This window comes from Megascapheus bottae, chromosome 30 (assembly GCF_031878675.1).
Source record: "Megascapheus bottae isolate mThoBot1 chromosome 30, mThoBot2.hap1, whole genome shotgun sequence".
NCBI classification, from domain to species: Eukaryota; Metazoa; Chordata; class Mammalia; order Rodentia; family Geomyidae; genus Megascapheus; species Megascapheus bottae.
Genome location: NC_143538.1, coordinates 486,779 through 500,192, shown reverse-complemented (window position 1 = coordinate 500,192; position 13,414 = coordinate 486,779). Strand labels below are relative to the sequence as shown.

The window sequence follows — 13,414 nt, the reverse complement described above, 5'->3', positions numbered from 1 at the left end:
CTCACATCTCAGCCTCCTGAGCCGTCAGCTAGGATGACCCACTTGAGCCATCAGGCCTGGTGCTTCTGGATTTCTTTTTCTGCCTGTATTCCTTACTCAAGAATGACCACATCCTACACATTTAGGAAACGCTGAAGGGCTTTACGGCTATGGTGAGATGTCATTAGAAGAATCTAGGAGTCAGTATTGATAGGTATTGATAGGTAAATCTGAAATTTTCATGAGAATGAGCTTAAAGCGCGGAACTCTACTGACGTATCAGCTCAACCCAGGAAAGCTGTCATGGTGACCACAGGTTTAGCACCTGTGGTTGTCATGGTGACAGGGGGTTTAGCACCTGTGGTTGTCATGGTGACCACAGGTTTATAGCACCTGTAATTGTCCTGGGGACCAGCAGTCTCCCCTGCAGTTGTCACGGTGACAGCGACACCTGCTGTTTAGCACCTGAGTTGTCATGGCAACAACAGGCTTCACATCTGTAGTGCACTGGGGAGGAACACACGGCTTGGCTTGGATTAAAATGGTTTTGATGCCAGTTCTTGTTTCTGGCTCCTTACTCTCCAGTGAAATGGGATCAGCAAGCACTACCTCAGTTTACCCTGAAGAGTGGAGGAGCCTGGGTTAAAGGGCTGACCACGGTGCTTGGAGGGATGCAGGGGAGGAGTGACAGTTCCAAGTGCACTGGCTCCTCCAGGAACGACCCCCACTCAGGGGAGATGGGTGCCTGAAGGAGCTGGGCCAAGAGCCCTGGTTCATGTGCTGGAAGACGTCCTCCGGGGCTGTGAGTGCAGCTCCACAGTAGAGCACTTGCCTAGCACGCCCAAGAATCAGGGCTCAACTGGGCCTGGGCCTTCAGCCAGAGCCCCACTTCCCGATTCCTAGTGATTAACTGGAGATAGAAGTCTTTCTGTCTTTAGTTCCTGGGTTGGCTTTGAACCTTGATCCTCACATCTCAGCCTCCTGAGTAGCTAGGATTACAGCTAGAGAAAAAGAACTTTCTAGGGAAACACTTATAGCATTTAGCGTGTGAATGAATCAATACACAATCTTTATCAGTGCCTTCAATGAGCAGGGGATGGAGAGTTCTTTTTATAGTAAGGAAAGTATGAAAGAGAAAAGAAAAAGAAACCCTGTGACCCTGACTCTGGGGAGGTGGGGGTGTGAGGATTGGGGTGTGAAGGTTCCCTTCAAACCAAAAAGCTGAAGTAGAGCTGTGGCTCAAGCGGTAGAGCACCAGCCTTGAACAGAAAAACTAAGAGATGTTATCTAGGCCCCAAGTTCAAGTCCTGTTGTAAACACAAACAATCCCATCATCAAGAACAAAGCTAAGATTATCACCCTCAGTTTGGGAGGTGGGAAAAGGTTAAAGTGTGAGAAAATGGCAGCGGCATGGAACAGAGTGGATCCAGCTGGTCGGCTATGGATCTCCAATGGGAGCAGTGCTGGGAAAGCAGGAGACAGACAGGACAGACAGGAAGAGAAGCCTGAGGCCGGCCAGGGTGTGTGGGCAGGGTTGCTGAAGAGCTGATGGCTGCAGGGGCTTCCCAGAGGGCCCCTGTGTCGACCATGCCTGCCCGGCCTGCCTGTCTAGGAGCCAGTCCTCTGTTCAGCCCCCAAATTCCATGAATGTTTTCTCAACTTCACTTGGGGGCCAGTGTCTGCCTGGGGGCCTGGGGTGTGGCAAGGGTGGTATCTCTGGTTATTTCCAGATCCTACCACAGAGAATGATGTGTGATCCATTGATTAGGAGCAGGCCTGTTAGCAGGGGATTCATTTAGTGATGTCTGCCTAGGGCTCTGGCTTGGTTCCCCGCCTCAAGGGCTGGACTGCTTTCCTTTTGTGTCATCTGATGGAAATATATCTGACTGTAAACTCCGCTCTGCTTTTCTCCTGCTCCCACCGCCCTTCTTGGTGAGATTTCAGGGTGCCAAGACATTGAGTATTCATGACTCGGGGACATAGCACCTCTTGTTACAGACATGTTGATCTTCAGGTCTTGTGACAAGGCAGGAGGGGATCTGAAGCTGGGACTGTGTAGGACATCCAGAGCCTGCTGGGGGACACAGCCAGAGAAGTCGGAGCCACCAGCTCCCCAGTTTCAGGCCTTGCAGCCTTCTCAAGCCAGAGTTTCTTTCCCAGAGTGGAAAGCGAGGGAACCTCCACACTCCTGTATCACAACCATCCCCCCCCATGGAAGGAAACCCAACTCCCTGCCCTTCCCCCACCTTGCCAGCCCTGTTTCTCACCACCCAGCGCCAGGGTCACCTTACTATTTGATAAGTTCCAACTATGCTATTTAAAAAAAAAAGAACACCTGGGTGTCAGTGGCTCACGCCTGTCATCGCAGCCACTCAAGAGGCTGAGTTCTGAGGATCATGGTTCAAAGCCAGCCTGGCGGGGCAGGGAATTCTGGGAAGAGGGCATGCATGGAGACAGCTCAGAGAGAGGCAGAAGTGGTGAAGAGTTTGAGCTCACCACCAGCCTAACCCTAATAGTTTTCCCTACAATCTGCCAGTCACCAGTGGCTGGCTGGTAGGGCCCACGGCCTAAAGAATATATTCCGTGGCTCGAATGCCTCACGAATACACAGCCATCTTATGGGGGTTCAGTAACTCAACTACTTCATGGATACTAACTGCGTCATGAATATTTGGTTTCCACTGGGTCTGTCTTTTTTTTTGGCCAGTTCTGGGACTTGAACTCAGGACCAGGGCTTTTTTAACTTTTTTCCTCCAGGCTGGTGCTATACTACTTGAGCCACATCTCCAATACAAGCATTCTGCTGGTTAACTGGAGTTAAGTCTCACAGATTTGTCTGCCTGGCTGGCTTTTAACCTCAATCCTCAGATCTTAGCCTCCCCAACCGCTAGGATTCCAGGCCTGAGCTCCCAGCTCCTATTACCATATTTTAAACAGTCAATAAGAAAATAATCCCTCGGTACAAAACGAACTGCAACCAAGATAATTCATCAACCAAAACACATGAGCTCCAAACAAGTAAATGTCTCCACCCACCAAAGAGAGACCCAGCATCCTCTGAGCCCCAGGCACTGGTCATGAATGCGTGCAACTGCAGCGTCACCGCAGTGGACGAAGGGCAGGAAGCACTCACTTGATTATCTGCGGGACGGTGACCTTGGAATTCTCCTCAAAAGCGTTCATCATGAGCCCGTTGCACCGGATGTTGTCCACACACTGGAAGGAGAGCAGCCAGGGTCACAGCTGCGCGTGCATTCTGTGACCCAGGCCCACCAGAAGCTCTACCATATGGCAGGCAGCCCGGGCCCAGACAGGGTTGGTCAGTGGTCAGCTCCAGTGGCCTCATCCGGTGTGCCAGGGCCAAGTCTGCTCGGGGCATCCCCCGAGGCCCACCGAGTGGCTCTGGAGCCTGATCTCCTCTCCCTGGTCTCAGCTTCCCATCCCTGAGAGGGCGCAGAAGCAGTCGGGCACAGGTGGCTCACGCTTGCAAGCCTGGCTACTCAGGAGGCTGAGATGTGGAGGACTGCATGGAGCCAGCCTGGGCAGGGACCTCTGCGAGACGCTTATCTCCAACTAACTACCCACCAAGGGGCTGGGGGAGTGGAGGTGTAACCAGTGACAGAGCACACTAGCTTCAAACAGAAAACCTCGGGGACAGCGCCCAGGCCCTGGGTTCAAGACCTGGAAGACCCACACACTCCCCGGATCCCACCCTGCCTTTGGGGTTCAGCGCCCAGGCCCTGGGCTCAGGACCTGGGAGACGCACACACTGCCCGATCCCGCCCTGCCTTTGGGGTTCAGCGCCCAGGCCCTGCGCTCAGGATCTGGGAGACGCACACACTCCCCGATCCCGCCCTGCCTTTGGGCTTCAGCGCCCAGGCCCTGGGTTCAGGACCTGGGAGACGCACACACTCCCCGATCCCGCCCTGCCTTTGGGCTTCAGCGCCCAGGCCCTGAGTTCAGGACCTGGGAGACGCACACACTCCCCGATCCCGCCCTGCCTTTGGGGTTCAGCGCCCAGGCCCTGGGTTCAGGACCTGGGAGACGCACACACTCCCCGATCCCACCCTGCCTTTGGGCTTCAGCGCCCAGGCCCTGAGTTCAGGACCTGGGAGACGCACACACTCCCCGATCCCGCCCTGCCTTTGGGCTTCAGCGCCCAGGCCCTGGGTTCAGGACCTGGGAGACGCACACACTCCCCGATCCCACCCTGCCTTTGGGCTTCAGCGCCCAGGCCCTGGGCTCAGGACCTGGGAGACGCACACACTCCCCATCCCACCCTGCCTTTGGGGTTCAGCGCCCAGGCCCTGCGCTCAGGACCTGGGAGACGCACACACTCCCCGATCCCGCCCTGCCTTTGGGGTTCAGCGCCCAGGCCCTGAGTTCAGGACCCGGGAGACGCACACACTGCCCGATCCCACCCTGCCTTTGGGGTTCAGCGCCCAGGCCCTGGGCTCAGGACCTGGGAGACGCACACACTCCCCGATCCCACCCTGCCTTTGGGCTTTTGGGAGAGGCCGGCAGGGGCCAGGCCGGTGGGCGGGAGAAGCAGGGGGTTTGGGTGCAGTGGACCTCCCTGAGGCCAGAGCTCCCCCAGCCCCTGAGCAGTGGGGAGGAGGAGGAGGAGCCATTCCCACCCCCCCGACCCTTGTCTCCCACGTCTTCTGCCATCAACCACAGTTCCCTGCTCCTCCCGCTTCCGGTACCCACAAGCCATTGCAGAGTGCTAACCTGGGATGCTCCCTGCTCAGTCTTGCTCCTCCCATTTCCGGTACCCACAAACCCTTGCGGTGTGCTGACCCAGGACGCTCCCCTTCTGCCCCGCCCACTTCCGGTACCCACAAACCCTTGCGGTGTGCTGACCTGGGATGCTCCTTGCTCTGCCCCGCCCACTTCCGGTACCCACAAACCCTTGCGATGTGCTGACCCGGGATGCTCCCTGGTCTGCTCACTTCCGGTACCCACAAGCCCCTGCGGTGTGCTGACCCGGGACGCTCCCTGGTCTGCCCACTTCCGGTACCCACAAACCCCTGCGGTGTGCTGACCCGGGATGCGCCCTGCTCTGCCCACTTCCGGTACCCACAAGCCCCTGCGGCGTGCTGACCCGGGATCCTGGCAGGGAGGCCTGCGCTTCCCGGAGCCCTGTGGCGGGTGGGTAGTGGGCAAAGGCCGCACGCTGGCCTTGACCCTGGACGAGGGCACCTCAGGCACGGCTCTCTCCCCTCTTAGCTTCCTGTCTCATCCTCCAGCCGTGGCAGGCTGTCCTCAGGCCTCTCCTGAGTGGACGCCAGCGCCCCGGGGCTGTGGCGTTCCCCTTGTTAGCCCTCCGCCACCTGAGCCACAGCTCTACTGCCGGTTTCCTGGCCGTTGGCTGGAGACGAGTCTCACGGGCTTTTGTGCCCAGGCTGGCTTTGAACCGGGATCCTCAGGTTGTGGGCCTGCTGAGTAGCCGGGGTCACAGGCGCGGCCCCCACGACCTGGCAGCGAGCCGGGTTGAGTTGGGCCTGGGTTGGTGTTGTGAAGCTGCAAGTCTCCGGTCTCTCCTACCGGAACCTAGCCTCCTTCCCACCACCTCCCTGGCCGCCCTCAGGGGCAGCTGGAAGGAGGACGGACTGGAGGAGACCGTGAGGCTGCTCACCTGGCTGATGTCACTCGTCCACGCCGCCTTCTCTTGTCTGGAAGAAGCCACCAGGATGACAGTGAAGGACGGGGACTCCTTTGGCTCCACCCCGATCTTAAAATCCAAGTGCTCGGTGTCCTGGCCGGCTCCTTTGGCTTCCAGTTGCAAAGCACCAAGTTAGGCTGAGTGAGTGTGGGAGCTTGGGGGACTGGAAGACCTTTTATTTTCCTTTGGGTTGGTTCTGGGGCCTGAGCTCGGGGCCAGGGCGCCGCCCCTGAGCCTCCTCACTCAAGGCTGGCTCTCTTGAGCAGCCACCGGGGATAAGAGTCTCATGGACTTTCCTGACCAAGCTGCCTTCCAATGACAGGCTTCAGATCTCAGCCTCCCGAGCAGCTAGGGTGACAGGAATGAGCCACCAGTGCCAAGTAGAACTAAGATTTTGAGCTAATTTAGTCGACACCCCCCCCAGCATAGGGCAGACTCTAGGCCGGTACCCCAAGGCAGTGCCCAGGCTGGCATAGAACTTCGGTGTCTTAAACTTTTATGGGCTGGGTTGGAGTCCCAATGGAAAAGTAAATTACAGAGGTGTTTTTTTTTTTTTTTTTTTTTTTTGCCAGCTCTGGAGCTTGAACTCAGGGGCTGGGCACTGTCTTTAGACACTTTTTGCTCATGGCTTGCACTCTGCCACTTGAGCCACATCACCACTTCCAGCCTTTTCTGTGTATGTGGCTCCGGGGAATTGAACCCAGGGCTTCGTGAATGCCAGGCGAGCACTCTACCACTACTCCCAGCCCAGGGATTTTTTTTTTTTAATGACTGCTCTTAACTGGAAAGATCCTTGAATTGAGAATCAAAGCCAGAGTCTCTAACGTGCTAGTTCTTAAACCTTTGTAAGCTGTTTATTGGAAAAAAGCAAGGTGAGAGTTTAAAGATTCTTTCAGTGAGTCTGCATTCATAGAGGGTGCACGTGAGAGGGTGGACTGTCCACTCCAGCTCCAGGCTGTTCCTCAACTCACTGCTGTGTGGCCTTGGAGCAATGTCTTTCCCCTCTGGGCCAATGACAGCCAGGCCCTGGTGGCTCTCTCGTGTAAGCCTAGCTACTTGGGAAGCTGAAATGTGGGGATCGAGGTTCAAAGTCAGCTCCTGCAGGAAAAGTACTTGAGACTCTTATCTCCAGTGAACCACCAAAAAGCTGAAGTGGAGTTGTGACTCCAGTGGTAAGATGCCAGCCTTGAGTTAAAAAGCTGAGGGACAGTGTCCAGACCCTGAGTTCAAGCCCCAGTACCAACACACACACACGCGGCCAATGTGGAACCAACGTTCTGGGGGAAGCCCTGTGCAGGTGCGTATGCGCAGACAACTCCACACTGACCTTCCTCGTCCGTGTTCTCTGGGTCCTCCAGCAAGGTGCACTCAATAAGGGATATGACCCCGTTCTGGAAGAGAGCAGCCAATGTCACTGGATGGGGGGTTGGGAGGGCTTTCCCAGGCAAACACCTGTGTCCATGGCTGTGTGTGTACATGTGTGTGCATGTGCCAGTCTCCAGGCTGGAACTCAGGGCCTGAGTGCTATCCCTGAAGAGTGTCTGTCTGTCTGTCTGTCTGTCTCTGCTAGTGCTCTACCACTTGGCTGCAGCTCCACTTCCGGCTCTTTGCAAAGTAACTGGAGATAAGCATCTCAGGGGCTTTTCTGCCTTGAACCAGGATCCTCAAGTCTCAGCCTCCTGAGTAGCTAGGATAGTAAATGTAAGCCAGTGGTGTCCATCTCGTAGTCTTCTCACTCTGAAGCTTGGTTAAAGCAAGGTGGTGTGTGTGTGTGTGTGTGTGTGCACGCGTGGGCACACTGACCTGTCCTGACTCCCTGGTCCACCCGCCCGCAGGATGGCCCGTGTTGGGCCCCTACCTTGGTCAGGTGGAGCTTCCCTCCAGAGCCTCTGGTGCAGATGATGAGGTGTTTGGAGAAGAGGAAACACTGCCTCTCCCCCTCCTTCTTGAGCGACAGCGACCCCAGACGGCCCCTGGTGATCTTGCCCTTTTCTGACATGGGTACCTGGATGAGGGACCCTGAGGAGAGAGGAAGCCCTGAGTCTCACTTCCCGGAGGACCCTGGGCTCTGACCTGGCCGAAGGCAGGGGTGAAGGAGCAGCAGAGGGCTGGACAAGCCTAGCTCTGCCATCTTCCTCAGGACAGGAGGTGGGGTGGGAAAGCTGGAGCTGGGCCTGGACTCCCAGCGAGGGGTTCAAGGCCTTGGCACACAAACGGACCCTGAGGACCTGGTCCCAGCTGTGAGAATGAAGGCTAAGTTGGGGTCTGGGGTGGCAGAGGTTGGACAGGTGGGGAGCTAGGGACAGCCTGGAGGGGCCAGTAAGACACATGTCTGCCTGCTGCCACCTGCAGTCCCAGCAGACATCACCAGTCAATCACAGACCTGGCTGTGGAGCCTGGGCTCAGCCTGGGTCCCAGCAGACATCACCAGTCAATCACAGACCTGGCTGTGGAGCCTGGGCTCAGCCAGCGTCCCAGCAGACATCACCAGTCAATCACAGACCTGGCTGTGGAGCCTGGGCTCAGCCAGCGTCCCAGCAGACATCACCAGTCAGTCACAGACCTGGCTGTGGAGCCCAGGCTCAGCCTGCCTCCTGAGTAAGGCGCACGGGGAAGCCACACTAGGAAAAGCGGGTAGCTGGCATGGAGCCCACATGCTGTTCCAACTCTGGACACTCTTCATATAGAAAGCATCTTGAGCCTCTAATCCTAGCTACTCCAGAGGCTGAGATTTGAGGATTACAGTTTAAGGCCAGCCAATGCAGAAGAGTGCATGAGACTCTTATCTCCAACTAATCAGCAAAAAGCTGTAAGTAGAGCTGTGGTTCAAATGGTAGAACATCAGCGTCGAGGGAGAAAGCTCAAGGAGTGTGCCCAGGCCCTGAATTCCAGCCCCAGCATCACTGCATGTGCGCACATACACACAAGAGTGTCTTGTGTGGTTCCTTGCAGCCAGGAGGTGGGCAGGGCTGGCTCTCAGCCCGGGGGTCTCCAGGATCCTGGAACCCCGGGCACCCACTTCTGAGGGCGCCAGGCCAGCCCAGGCCCTGGTAGGTTTTCACTTTGGGTCTTGGCAGGGAGCGCTGGAAGGGGTCACACCTGAGATAGACGGGGGAGACCCGAATCCCACCGCGCCTCCAGCATCCCCGGCCCCAAGGTGGGTGACCTTGACCTTCCTCAGCTGGGTGGGAAGGCCGAGCTGTAGCTCCGCCCCCCGCCGGCCGCGCATGCGCACCTTGCCTGACGAAGGTCTGACTGGTGTCCAGCAGGATCTCGCAGCCCTCGATGATCATGCGCTCGATGGCCAGATTCTTCCGGATGTTCTCCGTCTCACTGACCTCGTCATGCATGATCCTACAAGACCAGAAGGGGAGCCATCGGCCCGGCTCAGGGGAGCACGCACCTGCCAGGCGCCTCCTCGGCGCCAGCCATGCTCCTCAAGCCCGAGGAGCCAGAGAAAGAGAGGTAGAGGGTGGCTGCGAGGAAGCCTCGGGCCTGTCAGGGCTCGATTTCTGAACTCGGTGGAAGGCGCAGGTCCAGCTACCTCGTGGAGGAAATCTGCCTCTCCCTCATTCTTCTACTACCTGGCTCCTCTCCATGGACTAAGGATCTGTCCTGCCTCAGGGCCTTTGCACTTGCTCCCCCCCCCCCCCCCCCCCCCCCCCCCCGCCAGGATCGTCTCCTGGATTATCTTTAATGTCATGTGGGCCTTGGGCCACGGCTCAGGGGAAGTCTGCTCCCAGCCAACCTCTGGAAGGGATCCCAATGATCTAGTCTGACTCAACTTGTCCCTGCAGTACTACATCTGTCCAGGAGATGGTGGCATTCAACTGTGCATTAAAAATAGCGTTTTGGGGTGTGTGTGTGTGTGTGTGTGTGTGTGTGTGTGGTGGTGGTGGTGGTGGTGGTGGTGGTGGTGGTGGTGTGGGGGTGGGTTTGAGTGGCTGGGCATAAGGGTTTAGCTGTCAAATCTGGTTTTGGAGGATTTCCAGGGTCCCAGGAAAGCAGTGAGCAACTTGGGGGGTGAGAGAACAAGGAGGAGTAGCCTAATCCAAGAAACAAAGTTTTTGCCTACTGATGGCTGAAATTGGCTCATGCAAGCTACCAGGAGCCTGGGTGAACTTACAAAGTTCTTTCCGACATTTTCTGGTTTATGTGGGAGGGGACATGGCTTTAGCAGGATCTGTGATGAATCTGACCAGAGTAGCAGCGCATGAGTGACACAGGCTCCTGTGGTCCTCAGTTCCCCCCTCTGTGGGATGCTGGGGTGACATTTCATACACTCCCAGAGTGTCCCTGGCTTTTGCTGGATCCTGGGATAAAAAGCGTTGGCCATTTAGCTGGTGGCCGGGGCTGTTATCAGTTATCTGATTCTGCGAGGAGAATGGCATCTGAATTGGGTTTCTCTTTCCATTTTTGTGCTGGAACTCAGGACCTGGGCACTGTCTTTTAGTTTTGTTTGTTTTTGGTTTTTTTTTTCCTCAAGGCAGGTACTCTTAACACTGGAGCCACAGCTCCTCTTCCCACTTCTTGATAAGTAATTGGAGGTAAGAGTCTCATGAATTTTCCCACCCAGGCTGGTTTGGAACCTTGATCCTCAAGTCTCAGCATCCTGAGTAGCTGGGGTTACAGGCCTGAGCCAGCATGTCCAGCAGGCCGTGACACTCTAAATGCCTTCTCCATTTCCAGACTTCCCTAATCCTCAACTCCAGACACAGGTTCTCAGAGAACCAGGAGCTGGGCAGAGAGCCTGGCAGTCCCTGGTTGCAGCCTATCCTGGGAGATAGGCTCCAGTAAGTGTCATGGGTGCTGGGTGCCTGGCACAGTGCCACACCCTCTTGGGACTTGTTCTGTTCAGGTCCACTGCAGACAGGGCTCACCTGGACAGCTCTTCAAGTTTTGACTTGGCATAGTCGAGGCTGTTTCGTTCCACGTGTTCGTGGGGCGTGTGGGCCAGAAGTTCGTGGAGAGTGAGAATGTACCTGGGGATCTGTGAGTGACAGAGGACAAGGAGGGACAGACAGGGAGGGACAGAGAAGCCATGAACACATGAACCAGGCCCCAGAGGGGAGCAGGCTGTGGTTTGGCCTGGGGCACTGGGATCAGCGGGGAAAGGGGGTCCCTGATGGGGTCTCCAGGAATTCTCTCAACTTTCCCACTACCCCAGGGGCCAAGCACAGGGGAGGCCCATGAGCACAGGCCACGCCCACAGGAAGTCCACGAATGCGGCCACACCCACAGGGAGGCACCTGAGTAGAGGCCACGTCCACAGGAGGTCCATGAGCACAGGCCACGCCCACAGGAGGTCCATGAGCACAGGCCACACCCACAAGAGGTCTGAGCTGCAGGCCACACCCACAGGGAGGCACCCGAGCAGAGGTCATGCCCACAAGAGGCCTATGAGCACAGACCACGCCCACAGGAGGCCAAAGAGCCACGCCCACAAGAGGTCTGAGCTGCAGGCCACGCCCACAGGAGGCACCCGAGCAGAGGCCACGCCCACAGGAGGCCCAAGAGCACAGACCACGCCCACAGGAGACCCAAGAGCCACGCCCACAGGAAGTCCATGAATGCAGCCACACACACAAGAGGTCTGAGCTGCAGGCCACGCCCACAGGGAGGCCCACGAGCACAGGCCACGCCCACAGGGAGGCACCTGAGCACAGACCACGCCCACAGGAGGCCCAAGAGCCACGCCCACAGGAAGTCCATGAATGCGGCCACACCCACAAGAGGTCTGAGCTGCAGGCCACGCCCACAGGGAGGCACCCGAGCAGAGGCCACGCCCCGGCAGGCTCAGGAGCCCAGGCCAGGCCTGCGCAGTCACCTGGAACATGGGGTAGGTGAGGAAGGTCTCCAGGGTCCTCTCCTCGCAGTCGGGCTTGGCCTCGTACTGCTTCAGCAGCTTGTCGAAGTCGCGGTTCTGCTTGCAGTGCGCCAGGATCTGCAGGCTGTACTGGTGGTTGCGCACGAACTCTTGGTAGATGTTCAGCATGGGCAGCAGGATGTCGAACAGATCGGCTGCAAGGAGGGGGGAGAGGCGGCGAGATGACCCGGGGCCTCGGCCCCGCCCCCCACCTTCCAGGTCCGGACACTGGGGCTTGAACTCAGCTCTTCCACTCGAGCCACACCTCCACTGCCAGTTTTTTTGATTAATGGCAGATCGGGGTCTTTTGGACTTTCCAGTCTATGGCTGGTTTCGAACTACGATCCCCAGCCCTCAGCTTCCTAAGTAGCTAGGATTTATAGGCGTGAGCCACTGGCTTCCGGCTGGGGAGGCTTATTTTTGGAGGGCCTGTAATTGCAGACCACAGCAGCCGGCTGCTTGGAAGATGCTCAACATTCTGGAAGCACCAGAGGGTTATGCAGCCCTACAGAATTCTTTAGTCATGAGAAAACACTTGGGCTGTATTTTTAAGAGCCAAAAAAAAAAAAATAACATTAAAACAACGCACGTCAAGATGAAAACTGTACGGTTTGGAATGTTTGCAGTTACAGAAATGGGATAAAACCCTCTCAAGGGCTGTGCATAGCGAAATCTGGATGGGGACCAGGGATGTGTTTGCAATGGTTATCTTTCAGAAGATGGGTGATATTTTTAACTGTTTCCTACTTCTTTGGGGGGGGAGGGGAGGAAGTGTTTTTTAATGTCCTCCATCGAATCTGTGTACATTCATTTTTAAAGGGAAATATAGATCAGAAACTAAAAATATTCTGCTTCAACCTAGAAATAGGACTTTTGACAGCTTGTCTTTTTTTTTTTTCCTGTGTGGGGCTCCCCCCCCACACCTTTGTGATTTAGTGGATCCCACGTTGCAATGTTTAAAGAGGAGACTGTTCTGGGGTGTCTGCCAGGGCTAGCGACTCACCCAAGACCAGTGTGGGCCAGCTGGAGATTCGAGCCTTCAGGCCTTGGTAAAAGATCTGATGTAAAAACATGATCGTTTCGCTGAAAGAGAACGCATAGGTGAATACACTGATGGCCAAGGAAAGCCCTGCCCCTCAAAGGGCCCCCCGGATTGCGAGGAGGGCTGGGGGTGGGGGGAGCTGGGCAGCATCTGCCAGGAACCTCCAGACCTCAGGCCTCCAACATTAAGAAGTCTCATTGGAGCTGAACACCAACCAGTGGCTGTTAGGTTCACAGGGTGCAGTGCCAGGAAGGTGACAGGGGGTCCCCAGATGTGCCATGGGAAAATGCTGCAGAAGACACAGCAGTGGCCGCTGCTATGTGAAAAGACAGGGCCTTTAAGGACCCATGGAGAATGGGGTTCCAGTCTGCTTTATGCCACCTTCCAAGCTGGGGGACTTTGAGCAAGGTGCTTGGTGTCTCTGAACCTTGAGTCCTTCTGGGAAAAAATGAGAAACTTCTGTGGGTGATGGCACTTCTTGGACTCGGAGGGGGAACTCCCATGGTCCCCACAAAGGCCCCCCATAGGGACTCTCAGCCAGAGGAGTCAGAAAGACATCAAGCATGCCTGCCCCGCATCAGAAGGCCTTTCTACCACTTGAGCCACAGCACCACTTCCGGCTTTTTCTGTGTATGTGGTATTGAGAAATTGAGTCCAGGGCTTCGTGCATACCAGGTGAGCGCTCTACCACTAGCCCCCAGAGGGCTTCTGTGATTTCGTGTTAGACATTTTGTGAGCATGGTCTGGGCATTGGCAGCTTGGGCCCTGGCCAGCTGGGGAGTGGCCGGAAGCCCATCCCTGGCACCTTCTCAGTCCTCCTCCTGCTCAAGGCTGCCTACTGAAGCCTCCACCTGCAATCTGA

The 13,414-nt window shown here is 56.4% G+C and overlaps 1 protein-coding gene across 2 annotated transcripts in view; it reads right to left on the bottom strand.

Moving 5' to 3' along the window:
- Window positions 1-13,414, bottom strand: part of Rasgrf1 (Ras protein specific guanine nucleotide releasing factor 1) — a 61,088-nt gene that overhangs the window by 21,416 nt on the left and 26,258 nt on the right. For both annotated transcript variants that reach the window (XM_090321785.1, XM_090321786.1), the window contains exons 6-13: window positions 12,514-12,593; window positions 11,472-11,665; window positions 10,525-10,634; window positions 8,880-8,998; window positions 7,503-7,663; window positions 6,972-7,035; window positions 5,618-5,754; window positions 3,113-3,195 (exon numbers count right to left, since the gene is read on the bottom strand). In XM_090321785.1, coding sequence (XP_090177911.1) covers window positions 3,113-3,195; window positions 5,618-5,754; window positions 6,972-7,035; window positions 7,503-7,663; window positions 8,880-8,998; window positions 10,525-10,634; window positions 11,472-11,665; window positions 12,514-12,593 — 948 coding nt within the window. The remainder of the gene's footprint in view (window positions 1-3,112; window positions 3,196-5,617; window positions 5,755-6,971; window positions 7,036-7,502; window positions 7,664-8,879; window positions 8,999-10,524; window positions 10,635-11,471; window positions 11,666-12,513; window positions 12,594-13,414) is intronic.